The 17293-nt window shown below is 39.8% G+C and overlaps 1 protein-coding gene across 3 annotated transcripts in view; it reads right to left on the bottom strand.

Moving 5' to 3' along the window:
* The window catches only part of MACROD2 (mono-ADP ribosylhydrolase 2), an 891460-nt gene that overhangs the window by 857181 nt on the left and 16986 nt on the right, over window positions 1-17293 (bottom strand). For all 3 annotated transcript variants that reach the window (XM_054194034.1, XM_054194036.1, XM_054194035.1), the window contains exon 3: window positions 9674-9781. In XM_054194034.1, coding sequence (XP_054050009.1) covers window positions 9674-9781 — 108 coding nt within the window. The remainder of the gene's footprint in view (window positions 1-9673; window positions 9782-17293) is intronic.

The raw sequence follows: 17293 nt of genomic DNA, 5'->3' as shown, positions 1-17293 counted from the left end.
GTTGTGAAGAAAGCATAGGGCTTTGCAGCATCTTCAGTACTATAATTAAAACAATTCCCACATGCATCCAAACAATAGAGTATGTTTCAGAAACAACAGCATATAAACGTACAAGTGTCTATTACTTGCACAAGATGCAAACACCACTTGCTATTGTGCTTGGATTAACAAGCAAATACAGCTTTCACAAGCCTCCACCCGTGCTTTGATGTATATTTAGCTGCCATTACTAATTTCTATGATTGTGACAGCAGGTCACACAAAGGGGTTTGGAGTCCAAGTTTTTAAAGCCAAGCCGTACCCTCAATACTAATTTTTAAGCAAGAGACAATATGAATTCCTAAAGAAAGCAACTATTGGTTTTGCAACATAAATGTTTTCCTTTTGTCAGAAAAGGCCATTTCCAACAGCCACAGGTAAAACCAAAACATAAACTTCATTTCACGGTCCATAATTATTTACATAACAGGCAATTGAAACTGTATTTCAAGCGACTAACATTTCTGAAAAGCTTCCCCAAGATCTGCAGCAAATGGCAAAACACCAGGGCAAATCTGAAATCGTAACAAAGGGTGGAAGACACAGCTGCTCAGTAAAAGACTGATACTAAGAGAATTAAGCAAATGCAAGACCTCCCTGCCAAAGGAGAAGGAAGAGGAGACAGACAGGGTCAGCCAGACAGCTACGCAACAGCATTTTTGGACATCAACTCTCATTACCATTTTGGTGAGTAGTTGCCCCATTTTTTTTGCATCTAGTGAGTTAGATGAGATAAACCTAAAGTTTACTCGCTCCAATCAAAGTAGACCTTCCCCTATTCAATACTTAACTGCATATATTTAATGGGATTACGTTACGCATAGAAATACTAATCCCCATGCTAACCGTACTGCATTACTTACGCTTGCCAGGATCATGTTGAGCTAATACCTCTGCAAACCCAGAACAACCTAGTCTATCCCAATGTGTCTGGGATAGTTAACACCACAAAGGCAGGAAAGAGCAAACATATATCTGGACAGAGAAGTATGAGGGGGCAATATTAACACTATATGGATAATCTCAGCCTCCTGGTTGACCACCCACTGCCAAGAGTTTGTGGGTATTGCAGAGAGAGGAGAATGCAAAGAGTTTTCTCTTGTGTCCTAACACTTTGCAATTACTAGAAGTTTGGGCTTTTTTTAAATGCAGAAGCTTGAAAACACACCACGTTGCATGCCTATCTTGACTGACAACACACTGTTGCAACTACTGGCTTAAAAAACCCACAATCCTTTAGATAATCCCCCACAAGTCCTGATTAAAATTGGATTTAATGTTATGAAATGAAGCATAATTGTTCAAGACGACCTTGAGCAGTTTCTTACACCACACTGCTCCATCAGTGCACTCAAGATGACAGCTGCACTGTCAAATGTAGGATGAGACAGGCTGATAGCAGGGTCCTTCCTAAATATTTTCCTCTATGAAGTAGAACAGATGCTTACAGTTCTTCCAAACCATGTCTGTCTCCTGTTTCATTTCAAACACACAGCAAACACACATAATGAAATGGAGTAGACATTTAATAAGTACGAGCCATATCGATGGCCTATCCAACAAGCAGTCCTAGAATACAAGCATTTTGTTTCCTCTGCTTAAGTCATTTCTGATTTTATGTCCAGGAAAATTAACGTATGCAGGCAAAAAGTGATTTCGTGATAACAGTGGCACTATTGCCACCTGCTGTCAGAAAGCATCCATGGCATCCCACACCACCTCGCACTCCACAACTGCGGGTAAAGACATTTAAGAAATACAACTTTGCAGGTGTTTTGCCCGTATGTTGCTAGTTTTCTCTAGAAAAGCACGTACAGAAAAAGGTCCAAGGTAATCCTGGCATGAAGGATCAATAACCACATTGGTCTGATGGTTAGTAAAGTCCACCTTACAGTGCTGGAATACCAGCAAGAAGTTCTACAAACAGGAGCAAGGATTTTAAGTTACCACCCCCTCAAACCAAAAAGGATAAAAAAAGCAGTGTCAGAGGATAGAAAACCTAAAAGAGAAGATGATACAGTGAAAGGTCTGGCATTTCCCAGCCTTTTTCTATTCCCCTTAATTACCAAACACTGCTAGAAACCTGCATCTCCAGCAGAGCCTACACAGCTCCCATGCCCTGTTTGCAACACATACAGTCCCTCATTTTAGAAAGATAAAATGTGCTAAGTTTGAGTGGCCGAGTACAAACCTGAGAAGCTAAGAGGTCAAATGAAAGCACAAACACCGCATTACAATGAGTTACTTTTAAACCTGACAAGTCACAAATGATGCGAGTAGTGTCCTCTACTCCCACACATTCTTTCTCTACTCCAGAAAGTGTCAAAGTTACTTGAAATGTTTTATTTGTATTCATAAAGCTCCTAAACGTTTTTTATTTGGGTTTTTTTATGAACAAAAGCATCAGCAACACATGGTTTATACAGTTAATTATTGCCCCAGCGAGCCTAGAAATAATCAGAGACAGTAAATGGGTTCAACAATGGATGCATAAAGAAATAAAGAGAATGTATTGGTCTAGGAAAAACAGGTAGTGGCCTGAAAGCATCAACACAGATGAAGGCTAGATTGTTAAAAAAAAAATAATAATCCACGTACCATAGACCATCAGGTTAGATTAGGCTAGTGAAACGTCTACCTTGTCCATTTAACATTACATTCTCAAAAGACTAACAGACTATGCTGAATCCTGTCAGAGGAGAGAGCTGGCCATATAACTTTGTGCCAGGGTATTTCACAGAATGGTTTGGATTGGAAGGGACCTTCAAAGGACCATCTAGTTCAACCCCTCTGCCCTGGTCAGGGATGTCTTTCACCACATCAGGTTGTTCAAAGCCCCATCCAACCTGGTCTTGAACACTTCCAGCGATGGGACATCCACAACTTCCCTGGGCAACCTGTTTGAGATATTTAGATATTAAATACCTTGATATCCTGCACCCTCATCTCATTCTACTCAGACTTCTGTGCTAGCATGGAATAACATGGGAAGTCAAATAGCATTGCCCTGAACCTCGACCTGCTGTGCGTCTGGTGCCTCAGTCCACTATCTGTTAGTTTAAGGAGCCTTTTGAGTGCATTGTTCCAATGAAAAGTACATTTTCTTCTCTACTGCTTTTTTTTTTTTTTTTTTTTTTTTTACGGTTTCTCAGTAAGTCAGTGAACCCTCACATCCCACTACTTGTTAACATGAAGTGCCTATCTGTTTGCGGTATCTGGCCATATGGCAGGCTGATGGGCAAAGCTTTCCTTGCCGGCATGTGAGGTTTAGGTCTTCATTCCATCACCTGAGACTCTCAGCTCACAGTCACAAGACGTGATTTGGCAGGATAATGCCCAGGACCATGTCTGAGGCACAGAAGCCATCTCTGTTAGCCAAACGACACAGCTGTAAGCACACCGGTGGAATATACTGGCATCCTGACAACATTTCACCACAATAAGTTTCCCCCCCTCCCAAATCACCCCAGAACAGGAAAAAAGTTCATTCCTGCCATGTGTCTGCTGCACTGCCAATCCTTTCTTTTTTTTTTTTGTTCTTAAGTTTTGAGTTATACTAATTATACGTGGAATATTTTCAAAGTATATTGTGACCAACCTTGCTGCAGTACAATTCTGAGTTAGTCTCCTCCATTTCAAGCCTTTGCCCCATCCTCAGAGCAGCTAAAGTAATCCCCCTAAATTAAACTCCACCTCTAGCTGTAGTTTTCTTTGGTTTCATTCTCTTTGATCACTACCACTTTACACAGATTTTTAGTTTTCATCCAAATGAGCATTACGCTAAAGGGAAGAGCTACACTGACATCAGATTAGACCAAAAGCAGAGGGCAAGTTAAACCATGCCTTATTCACCAGCTGCATTTAAGGTATTTTCCACAGAAAAGCAGTAATAAACTCACTCACAGATGTCATGATTGAGAATGACCGATTCCCTCAACTATTAACATTGACTTTTCTGATGAGTAAGTGGGGACTATATATAAATTAGTCTGAGGCTCTACACACAAGTGTAATTGCACCAACTGTAATTTAACTCGAGAAACCTTTGATTAACACCACAGTCTGCTCACACTAAAGATGAAAACTAAATTAACAACAATTTGTTACCATTATTGGTTCTATTCCTTGAGGAAATTAGAACAGCGTAAGTTATAGGCAGATGCCAGATGACTCTATGCAAGAGATTTCCATGCAAGTTTTCAGTTTCCCTATCTGTATACTAGAGATAAAACATTTAAAACATGCTTACAAAACATGCTACTAGATATCAAACTCACTAAGACACTCCCAACATAAGCAATCATTTGTGTTTAGCTCAGCTGGGAAAAAGAAGTCCAACACCCCCCCCCCCCCCCCCCAAATAATCAATGTTAATAAATGCAAACATCCCACGCAAAAATCCTGTAAGCAGCTTAAGGGCAGGTTTTATGTTTTGTTGATTCCACTTTCAATAGCAGGAACATTTGAGTTAAGGGACTCATAGTGAAAGAGCTGAAGAATAATTTCCAATAAACTCCAGAGTAAGAACTAATGGTCACTGTAAAACAAAAAGGGAGAAAGTACCTATATAGACAATACTGGTTCAGGCCCAGCAGCTGACTCGAATACCTTCATAATATTTAGACAGGCCACTTCTGAAGTAATTTCTCCTTCAGAAGCGACAAGATGAAAATTTTGTGTGATAAATTAAGTTGCCAAATGAAATGGATTAGCAATCAGTGAAATTGCCTGATGTCAGATCTGTTCCAGATTAGAATCCATCCTTTTTCCCCACCTGTTCATTAAGCACCAAGTTAAAGGCAACTGCAATGACTGATTGCGCATTAACAAGCTGTTTATGTGGAAAGCCACAGTTCAGCCACTATCTATACTTACACTCTCATTTAAGCATAATTCACTGATAATATATTCAGTTCCCAGTTTCAATACATAGTACTTCTACCTTGATGTGTAATTTTGGACTTGAGAAAAATGGGATGCCTCATGAAATTAAACAATCCGATTATACTTCAAGGTCAAGGCCAGGAAAAGAAGAGTCTAGAAGAAAGTCTGTTGCTATCTCCAGTTAAGAAAACCAGAGAAAGATACTGCTGTTACACTAAAATACTTAAGCATGGTTGTGAAGTCAGAAGCCTGAGGGAGGAAAGGCCTATTTATGGGAAACTGAGACTTAATATGAAAATGGCTGTTTCATCCTCCAAGTCAAGTCATGCAGAGACTCCAGGTGAAACCAATCTTGCAACAAGCAAAGCAAAAGCCATGTATTCAAAACCGAGTATTTTCCAATTCCACACACTTCCAGTACCAGGACAGGGAGGTACAGCAGGACAAGCGTTTCAAACTCCTAGAAATTTGTTAAAAAGACTCAGATGTAACTCACTCCCTGAAAACATGCAACCGAGAGATCCTTCCCTCTGCGTCACTCACTGGCTCTGCACAACACGCAGCACGTGTCTGCCAAACCAGCATCCCCAGCTGCAGTGACCCACTGCAGGCACACAGATGGTTTCCCGTAGAGGAAAACTCTTCTTAAGCAGCATGAGGTTTAGTAACTAAATTCCAGCATCAGAGGTTAGTAAAAAAGCAACTTAAGTTTATTTTGGGTTTTGTTTTTGTTTTGTTGTTGTTTTTTGGGGTTTTGGTGTTTGTGTTTTGTTTTTTTTTTTACTTATTTTCTTCACTAACTCTTTTCACTACCTATCAGAGTAAGATTTTTACTTCCCATTTGTTTTCTCATATGGAAAAAATATTCCCCTTAAAAAGTGATAGCCTCTCCCCAGATTTGGGAGGATTAGAGATGATTCCAGCTCTCAAGTACAGCTTAAAGGAAGCCACCCAGTTGCTATAACTGTAGCAACCATGTAATTGCTAATGCAGAAGCAACACTATAGACCTATTACCAGAAATATCTACTTGAATAGAACCGATCACCTTCCGTTTTCCTGCAGATTAGACATTTCTGTTCTCAGTACCATACTTTTGTACAGATATCCGCAAATACTTTTCAAAACTACGAAGAAATAACACTTCTTCCAGTGTTCTGCAAGTAATCCTCTTCCCCTCAACCAAATAAAAATAAGGAAATCCCTTCCCCCCCAATATCATTTCTCCCTCCTAGTAAAAGAAAAAAAAATAAATCACTCACAAGAACATTAGTACACACCTTCTTATCTTAGAACTGGGCCAGTAACGGGTAAAAAGTGAATGAATAGGTCAGTAGTGATGAACTGGTGCTTATGGTATATCAGGTACATAGACATACATATCACACCCACTCTGAAAATGCAACTCCTTTATTCACTTCAGATTTAAAAAGTTGCTGCATACAATATAAATAGTGACATATTTTTCACCTATATTTATTAATAATGCAGAGGAAATGTAGTATTTACTGCTTAACTGATACTATAAGTATTGCACAATTTATTTTTCAAGCCTTACTGAGGCTTTTACCGCTTATTTCTGTCTTTGGGATTAGCGACTCTATAAAAACAACATAGCTGAAAAAGCCTAAAAGTGAGTAGAATAAGCTCCATGACTGGTAGACTAATCCTCCTTTTTTGTTTTTCCAATAGACCCTGAAAACTTCAGTCAGGACCTGTGTTACTACATCAGACCCACCTAAGCCATGAGACCATCACGTCATACCGTCCAGACTTTCAATAAGCAGAGGCAGACACAGAGGGAAACAATTTATTTTTTTTTTTTTAGAGTCACAACTCAGGACACACACCACTTGTTTTTGGACTGCTGCTAACTTAACCTCCAGCAGAAAGACTTGCTCCCTAAATCTGTATCGTATGTTGGAGAAAGCAGCTCAAAAACACTAAGGTAGAGGGAACTGGCGAGGTGGTATTACACATTTTGTAGCTTTTGTGTTCCAATATTATCTGAAACTATTTTTCTTACATAGCTCATTCGGTCCACAAAATGGTTTCTATCAGGAAATGCCTGCAGTATGAACAAAACGTGTTAAAAGAGCTGCACAGAAAGGGGCAGAGGGACTAAACGAACCCCCTTCCTCTCCCTCCCCTAAACACAAACACCCCCACCACCCCCAAGCTCAGTTCTCACAGGTTATTTGGAAGCCAGCTAATTGTGGTTGTCTGACTTCCAGGTGCTCGAAGCACTTTTGGCAGCAGGATGAAGTGACATCTAGGAATAGTTAGTTTGTTAAAAAGGCCAGTTATCGTGGATTTACACAGTAAGTACATGCCTCAGGGACAGCCTGATTGCATTCTTAGAGCATAATACCTAAAGAGCCAAAAAGCATATAGGAGTAAAAATAAGATTTTTCTAGAAATCATAGCCGAATCCTTAAAAAAAAGAGGAAAGAAATCAACATAACAGGCTTAGGCAAAACATCAAGTTAAACTAATAGCTGTTGCAATGCAATCAGTAGCAAGAAAGTTTTAGGGAGCTATTCTGGAAGGATAACACATTTACAGGGGTAGATAACTGACATTGATTTTTGGCAAAATTACTTCTCCTCCAACACACTGCATCTCAGGTTAACTCTCACTCTCTTCTGAAGGCCAAAAGAAGATTCTCACTCTGATCATGATTTCAAAGTGGCTGTTTTGATATGGTTGTTTTGACAATGAGCAAAGACACAAACTTTTACTTCCACTGTTTCCATAGTTGTCCTCTTTTAGCATAAAATATTTGTAAAACATTTTGGAAAGCAACTAACATTCAGTTTGTCTGTTAAAGCCAAGGAGAAAAGGGGATCCTTTTGTAGCAGAGCTCCTCAATGATATCTTGGTATTTAGCTACAGAAGATCACCATTAACACCTTTGTTAGCCTAACGAAATAAACTCAATTAGCACTTTAACTGGCTCATATATAAATGAGAAACTGAAAGGGGAAACAGAATTCAGAGCATAAGGTAAGCTACTAAATTTGACAGACGGGTTTGTGTAGTATAGCTCAGAAATAAACTTGGCTATACTCTGAACAGTCACGCTGTCAGCTGCATGCCCGAAGGAGGACATCACTGTATCGAGTCAGCGCTACAGGCAACTTACCGCACGTATTCTCACACCCCTGTTTAATCAAGTAAATCCATTTATGTCTCATTTGCCCCTCACAGGCAGGTATTAGAAAATATAAGAGTTTTTATAAGAGTCCTAATTCTGAAGCTAATCCGCAACCAGTTCCAGCCTGCAATTCAAGGGAGGCCTATGAACAAAGAGAATCTAAATATAAAATCGAGAGAAATATGCTAATATTGACTTACTGTAGAGTAATAAAGCTAGGAAGTCAATGAGAGCACTACTGGAAATGTCATCTTGAAAGAATCAGGGGAGAAAAATTAAAAGATTAATACTTCAGAGACCTTGCCGACACAGCGAGGAGAAGATTGCGTTACTACATGGATGCTACCCATATTGTTTGTCTGTAACGTAGAAAGGCTTCTGTGCATCAGTAAACTAGAAGATTAATTAAAAACTTTTGCATGGAAATATCATCCTTGTTACTTGTTGGAGTGCAAAAATGCATTTTGAGATAAGTAAGGGTTCTTCTACCTGTACTCCATGAAATCTAGTAGCATGTCTCCACTGTAAAGTAGGGAGTTAAGCAGACAAACAACATCAAACAATCCAAGAGCCTCTGTTTCCCAACTTCCACACTCTGAGCGAACATTTCTGTACTCTTTACAGACATGAGCCAGCACCTCCACACAGCTTTTTACTGTGGTAAGCAAACACATCAGTTTTGGCCAACACAACCTTGGGAATTTCTGCACTTTATTCCATCACAGAGAAGATACTGCAGTATGTTTCCTTCCAATAAACGAATACCACCATAAATTAGTTCTTGAAAATTAATCAATACACATAGCAACTAAGGACAATGTCAGCCAAATACCAGGGTGGGGAAATTTCCAGCCTCAAGAAAAAAATCGTATTTTTTGGGGGGCGAGGAGTGCAGGCAAGATTTGGGTGGGGCACGTGCGTAGCAGGAAACCTTCCCATAGTCTGTCCCAGCCAGCCAAATTAGCTCATTATGCACAAATAAATTAATAGCACAGGCATTTCCCCCCTCCCTTTTTTTTTGTCACATGAAGATGCTATGTGCAGTTCTTCACCTCAGTTGCATGCAGTCACTAAGCAAGAAGAGGTATCAAAACATTTAAAACTCTGTAGCTCATGACCCAAAATTTGAAAGATACAACCTCCCTACAAGAAAGCAAACATTCATGCCGCATAAAACAGAAATTGATTTTTCCTATCACCTTATTGTTAATGTTTTCACATTACCTAGCCCACGAATGTCTTGATTTATGAAAACAGAGAAGAACGTACTGCAGTAGTTTAGTGTAAGAGTTCAGCCTTCTACCAGATCAAGTGTGAAGTCTCAGCTGCTCAAACTAAGTCAAAAGATGGATGCAAGATAATTATTTTTTTCCTTGGCGACTATGCTATTACAGTTTCACAATACTCCTTCTCACAGTAAAGGCACACAGGATGAACAGATGCAATATAGAGAAATTGGGAAAAAAATCATGTAGTTTCCGTGAGACATCCACAGGACATGCCAATTTTATGCAACTTCTCAAAGTTCAAACCTGCAACGTGGCACTAAGAAGGACTGTTGAGACATAGCGATGTAAAACATTTAATCACCTACCAGCATTAACGATGGCATCAACCTCAAGCAGTGTAATGTCACCTCTATAGAGAGAAACTTTCTCGCTCAGACTTTTCTTCCCCTGCAGATCTTCTTTAGTGTTTTCACCTACAAAACAAGAAAGCAGTAAAACCAGATTACAAACGTGGATCTGAGATCACTATTTAGAAGTCCAGAGCAGGTATCAGCAGTTTTCAGTTACACTACTGCTGTCAGACTGCGGCATCTTTCGGTTTTGCCTCGAGAGGGCACCGGTAACCCAAAGATACCAGCATTTCCCTCAAGTCACACTAGTTGCTTTTTATTTGTTTTCAAATACAAGCTACTAGGAAGCACTGATTCCTTGCCCACATGCCATTTGATTAAAAAACTGTATATGCATACACATTTTTTGGAGCTAGAGCCATCAAATAATTTCTTTGGTAGCCATAAGGGCGCAAATTATGAAAAATGAGAAGAATTAGTTAAGATAATCCTCCCACTGAAGCAATAATTTATCCAAATTAAAAGTTATTCAGAACAGATACAACAACACACAAGCACGCCATTTGCCAAGAGCCCCAAAATTCAGAACTAGCCCTGGCAGCAGCTAGTGGGGAAAAGAAAAACCTTAACAAAAACACCAGCAAATTTAAACTTGGAGCTTTGGTATCTTAAATTGCTCAACTAGAAGATAAGGGGGTGAAGACACAACATACATTAGCTTTCAAAAGATTCATTACTAAACAATGTTATAATAGGTCCCTTATTCTGGTAAACTCTTAATTTTTGCGTCACCAATTCACTGAATTTGCATCATCATCTATGTAACTGTTCGGTTACCTCAAACATTTCTACAAACACATATTGGCGAAAAGCTCACCACTGTCTTGCGTTGTTAGACATCCACATCATTAGCAAAGAACTAATGAGAGAAAGATTGCTTTATTTTATTATTATTATTGAAAATTAATGATTTCCAACACAAGCCAAGTCTAAAGAGGCTTGGGTTCATATCTTGGCCAGAAACAGAACTGAATTGCTAAAGTCACAATTTAAGTGGAAAACAGTTCTCAGTCTTCCAAACAGGTGATTTTTTTTTTTTTGTTAGAAAAAAAACCTCAAGAGAAGATTTAGCAAGAAGGTAGAGGGGAGTCCAAACAAATCTGGCCCTGTAGTTTCACATCAGCCTTTGTTTTAACCAATTTCCACAAATTTGAGCATATCTGTTCAAGTTTGTCAGCGTTCCAAACAACTATAAGTAGAAATAAGAAAGACGCCTTTATTTTAGGTGTTCCTCTTCCAACATCAGCACAAAGGACTGGTACCAGAAATCACTGTTTACCTCAACCACCCCAAGGTAGCCAGCCTCACTCAATTCTACTTTAGAGCAGTTATCACACGCCTAGTGCAAAATCCACACCACCTCCAGCAAAAGATACACTGCTGCTGTGACTTACGCTAGCATAAAGGGAGTCTTGTATTCAAGGTGTGTATTCAGGAGTTTGATTTCTGTATTTGGCTGCTAAGGCGACTGTTCCATCGCCACCAGATCACCCTCAGTGTCTTAGCCAAAGTGAAGGAAGAGTTTCTGTGGAAATGTATCAAGCTTTTATTATATTAAGTTAGATTAATAGAAGTTTCTTAAGAGTTATACGCTGTTCATCCATTTTTCCACAGAAAGGTAACAATTGCAGTTAGCTGTTGAATTGTATTAAAATAAAAATCAGTCTCTGTGACTGATTTACAGAGTCTGATTTATTATCTGCTTTCATGTTAACTGCATTCTACCAGCAAGGAGGACAGTTGTTTTCCCCACCCCTCCCCAGTGAGCGTCCTACCGGAGCTGCCAAATTTAAAATGCACACCCCCACCACCATCTTCCCCCTCCACCCTTCTGCCCAAGTTACTGCAATAATAGTTAACATCAAACCAAATACAGCAAATGCTTTAAACTAAAACCATTTAAATAGAAAGTACAGTATGGATCACTACAGTATTTTTATCAATACAACACTAAAACAAAAAAAAAAACCCTACCAGAAAGAGCCACAAGAAGAGATACCACACAAATAAAAAAAATAAAATTCTCCTTATCACTAATTTGAGTCAGAGGGAAAGCAGAGATGTCCCTTAGTCCAGTCACCAGCAAGGTCATCTAACTCTTTCCGCAGGGTGTGACACAACACGACGTTGCGCATGCTGGTGCTGCCTCTTTTCTATCCTCCACAGCCTTCACAACTCTGCCTCCAGTTCTCACCCTGTGCAAGGACTGAGTATATTTGAGTGTGGTTCTCCTGAGACTCCCTCCCCATGAAAGTGGATTAATAAATTCACTGCCTCATAAGAAAAAAAAAAAAACAACCACAAAAAAACCAACAAACACCACACCAAAAAAACCCAAAACCCTCCTACGTGATTCTCACAACCTCTTGAGCAAGCCCCTTCCCTGACCCACAGTTATTGGAAGAGCCGCCCTGATAACCTCTGTCTTTAGAGTTCAGCAGTAAAAGCATATGCTGCCTTGAACATCTTTGATAGATTACCCTCATTTCTTTCAATAAAAGCCTGATTTAACAGACGATTTGAGCTTGCACTTATTTTATTTTGCTCTGGTTTTTACAGAAGGAAGCTCAACACTGATGGAAGTTGTGGGGAGCCAAGGCTTGTTCGCAAAGACACTCAACAGGTCTACTAATATGCTGCTGATTACAAAAGTAATCCCAATAGCATACAAATAGTTGTAGGAGAGACGACTGTTTCTCTTTCGCCATCTGTTCGATCTCTGGGGCTGGCAGACAACATTTCTTAACAAACTCAAAACTGATATCTGATTTGGGTTATTTTCTTCTCCTGCAATCAATTTAGTCATCTTGGCAGGGACAGCAAAGTCACTTCTGGCCCTTACAAATAACTCACTTCCCCCCTTTGTCTCCCATTTCTTCCTCCACCAAGCATTTTTGCCTGCTTCTCAGATTAAAAGAAAACCTGCACTCATTTACTTCAAAGACTGTTCCCAAGGTAATGATGGGCCTCAGATCTGTGAATAAGTATGATCAGTCCTCAAACATGCCCATGGAACTCAAATGCTGTAGGTATTATCCTGTCATTCATGGTACCGTAACTCAGCAAGGACAAACCAGCAATTCCAGGGCATTGCCTATTTCACAAAGCACACGCACCATGTGTACATATCAGCACATTAATAAAAATCTTAGCAGTGACAGATTTACCTTGCACTTGTAGCATAACGAGACTATTTCTTGCTCTCATTAATGAAAAAGCTCTACAGATATCCTCAAGAAATAAATCCTCTGAAGTGGTTGCTATGTAACCTCATCTTCAACACAAGCTACAAAACAGGAGTTGAGTCCCTAGACTTAAAGGCCTAAGTCTTTAAAGAAAAGAAAGCCTGCTTGCCAAGGAAATCAAGCTTTCAAGTCTGTCTCCACATTGGTTGTCCAGAATGCACCTTAAAGGCAAAACAGCTGAAAAGCCAGGAAAATTCAGATATATTCCAGTCCCAAAAACCAAAAAAACAATACAACACAACACACACCACCAAACAAAGAAGTCCCACCAACTAAACCCACACTACATCAAGGTCATGACAAAGTCCATCTCAGTTTTAGATGGAGGCATCACAGACTCCAAGATAAGAAAACACGTTGTTTGGACTGCGGCTGTGAATATGAAAAGTTTTCAGGACAAAGCAGCAAGCAGAATAAGAGAGACTGAATTTTCTGAAGTACCTCCACAGGAATGCCAGCATAGCTACAGTAAAATTTAAGAGGCACTAGAAGATTTTTAAGATCATCCAGCTGGGCAGCAAAGATTGCCTTGGAAGAAAGGCTTCCTCCCTGCTGGAAGAACTGCTCCTGTCTCCATCATAGCTCTCCTAGCTCACAAGCAAAACCAAAACACATACTGAGCACCTGCGCAAGACGCCTGGATGCCTTCAGATCATCACTTTTAATCAAGCCATGGCTAGTAAAATGCCAAAATAACTGTTCAAATGGGACTGTGGCAGTATTAAGTATGAGCAATAGCTTCTGCTTTATTTGGGGTTTTATCCTTGTGTACTCCCAAGGAGACTGTTTCTGGGGCTTCCCTTCCCTCTGCAGTAAGACTCTGCCCCCACCTCTACCCCATGCCCATCTCCATTGAAAAAGTAAAAATAAAGGCTTTATTGGAGGTGCTCCTCAAAACTAGCTAAATATATATATATATACACACACACACACAAAAGGTGAGCTCTCATAGCAATGATAACCAGCATTAGTTTGACCATTTTGTTCCCCAGCTCCCCCCAGTCAGTTTTCTTACTCATTTTTCTTCCTTAATCTCAGAATTTGTGCAAACAGTTATTTGTGTGGCTGGTAAGGATTATGAATAGACTCAAGCTGCAGTTTAAACACATTAACATTTCACGTATTTCATTACAATTATGTGTGCATAACAAAAGCAAATAAGCCGTTTTGTTTAATGTGAATTTTTGCAGGGTACATTTGTGTAAAGTCTGCCTATCCGATTTCTGAGAAAGTGCAAGCCCAGGGTCTTCATCCCTGATGACTTCCTGGGACCAGCTAATGCCAGCCCTGCCTCTGGAATAAAAGGCCCTACTTAATTCAAGACCTGTGACTAAAAGCATCAGCAAAGCAATGCTCACCCATACAGATAGATTTCACAACCATTTAGAGCTTTCAGGTTCAGATGAATGAAAAAAAGTTAACTGGCACAAAGAAAACTATTAAGGAGGAGGGTAAATGGAATATTCACAAACTTTTGAAGTGACTTTCTAAATTCCACTCACTTCACACAATAGAAACTGTATCGTAAAGTGACTGTAGGCATAACTACAGTCTGTTCAAGTCTATTCATTTGAAAGAAATGAAATTAAATTTGCAAAGTGAGACACTGAGATGTAAAGCAACCCCACGGGCATGCCAAAAATCCGCATATTCACAAGCAGGTGAGGATCTAACAGAACCCTAAGGAAACACCCAATATGAAAGCAATTCCTAAGACTAAGTTTTGAATTTTTTCCCCAAGTGCCTATTCAGTCTCTCTGACAGTTTTCTGACCTAAACAATTCTCAAACTTTACTCCTCTGCCTAACTAGCCCTAATTCAGATCTTATCCATCCCTTCTCTGGGGTGATTTTGACAGGAAAAAACAAATACATCAAGAAACAATATCTGCTAGGGAAGCATAGCAATATACTGAAAAATATCAAATACAGAAACAAAGCAAAAACACAGACAGGTGTGTGGGGTTTTTTTTAAACTTCAGTATTGTGAACATGCTGACCATAGCTCCTATCGGAAAGCAAAGCCAATGGTCGTTAAATCATCTGTGTACCCACACACACGAAGTACAGAGTCGATCCTGTCACATTCTTACTGAAATCTATCTACCTAAACCTAACAGTTTAGGCTGTTTTTAAAGACACACAACAGTGGGGACACTACAAACGCTCTAGGTCCTCCCCTCCACCCCCAGAAATATATTGGAGTTGAAAATCTTCACCATAAAAAGCTGAAAACTTTTTGTCCCACCACCATTTGTCCCCTCCAGATCCAAACCATCATCTTCCATCCCTCTGTCTACACAACCCAACTTGGCTTCTGCCAAGTCACACCCTTTGGGCCTTTAGCCATGCTCCCAGCACCTCTGACTTCCTTCTAGCCACATCTTTCTTAAGCATGAAGTTCATCAGCTGCGCTCTTAACACTAAGTACAGCAAACAGGTAGTCCTGTCCCTCAGCTTTACTTTACAATTCCTTCTAACTCGCATCAAAGGAAAAGGACCATTACATCTTACACATATGCAGAGAAACACATTAGATTTAGTGAACAAAAACGCACCTAGAAAGAAAACACGGAAAGCTCTTCAGAACGAAGAGGAAAAAGGACTTTCAGAACAGCTCACTAGAGGGAGCCCCCATAAAGGGCATGAATACGCTCAGCTCGTGCAATGGAAGAGTATAGCACAAACCTAACTTCATTGTAAAATCAACTCTGAAACTCAGCCACTGCTAAAATATCCAGAATTTTAAAGTCTAGTACACTTTAAAGGATCTTAATTTTTTAAAGAGGTCTCAAACATCCAATTACAGAAATCCCTACAGCAATACCAAAGAGCTTGCAATCAAAGGGAGGAGAAAAACCAACAGCTGGAAGAGCTTCTGTTAAAAAACACATCTTCATTTTTAAACTATTTGATAATTAAAGAGTAGAGCACACACGAAGTAGTAAAAATAGTTATTGAAACCCCATAGTATAAAGCGATACCTGTGGCAAAGAAAAAGGCTCTTGGCACTCCATGAGCAAAAGCAGATAAGAGAAGAAATCAAAGAAAGAACAAGTGAAAAGGATTTACAGCAGCTAGGCTCACAGGCTTGTACTAAGAAAATTAGATTTTCTATAACAAGTCAGATGACTTGATTTTTTTTTCCCCTCTAGTTCACAAAAACAAGAGTAACAGACTGAATGGCAAGAAACAAAGCTGAAAATGGGAGAGTTTCATCACTTACAGACTTTGGAATCCACAGCTGAAGGAAATAAATTAATTTCAAGTTAAAAATAAATAGAGTAAGTCTGTCCACTATCTCATCCCTGCTACGACAGCTACTAATAGAAACATGTATTCCCACAAGGAAGGCTTCTCCAACAGCAGTCTATAACACCATCTGGACAAAGCGCTGGGAAAAGAGCCTGAGCAAGGGACAAGAGTCCCGCTATCAACGCCAGACAAGAGCCAGCCCTTCTTCTCCTAGGAGAATCCTCAACAAAGGCTGGATCGGGACACTGCTCCACTTTTCTTGGGCTGCTGAAAAAACAAAGGATTTGAGCGAACTTTAAGAGTGCATCTGACCGCAGAGAAAGCTACAGCAACTATTCTGCTACATATTCCGTGCACTCTTCCCTTCAGTGCTTTTTTTTTTCTTAATGCTTTGTTTTCACAAGCGTCTTGTGCAGTTTAAAAATGACAAACTATTAGCAATTACTACCCTCGCATTTAACACAGCTTTCCATTCCATTTGTTTCTGCATAGCCTTACAGAGGGTTAGAAAAGACAGCTTGTAAAATCTGTTACATTACGTGCCTGCTTTTACTCCTACTAACTGTGGATGATTGTACAGGAAAGGCAATTGCTTATCTAAATCAAGATAAGCATTATTTCCATATGTTCCATCACCAGGGGGGAAAGCATTCACAGATGCACTCTAGTACTTCAGATTTGTAGTACAGATTTGCTCTATCACTTCTTGGACTTAAACGAGATCAGAACCTGAGCACAAGGAAGAAACATCTGTTGCCAACAAATCACTTTCTACCTAGCCAAAAATGCAGCACATCACACAAGTCGAAGGCACTTGAGGATGAACACCAACACCTTCTCCCTGGCTACACACTCTGCCAATATGCTCTGTTTCAGCTAATTACAAACTGGCATAATTGGATTAACCAAGAACTACAGCCAAGTACAAAGCTTATGAGGCATACAGACACCATGAATCACAGAATGGATGAGGTTGGGTGGGACCCTCTAGAGATCATCAAGTCCAACCTCCCCACTCAAAGCAAGGTCACCCAGAACAAGTTGCCCAGGACCCCATCCCAGTTGGATTTTTACTG

The sequence above is a fragment of the Rissa tridactyla genome, chromosome 3, assembly GCF_028500815.1.
Source record: "Rissa tridactyla isolate bRisTri1 chromosome 3, bRisTri1.patW.cur.20221130, whole genome shotgun sequence".
Classification (NCBI taxonomy): domain Eukaryota; kingdom Metazoa; phylum Chordata; class Aves; order Charadriiformes; family Laridae; genus Rissa; species Rissa tridactyla.
Note: the sequence above shows the minus strand (reverse complement) of the source record. Positions and strands in the feature narration are given on the sequence as shown.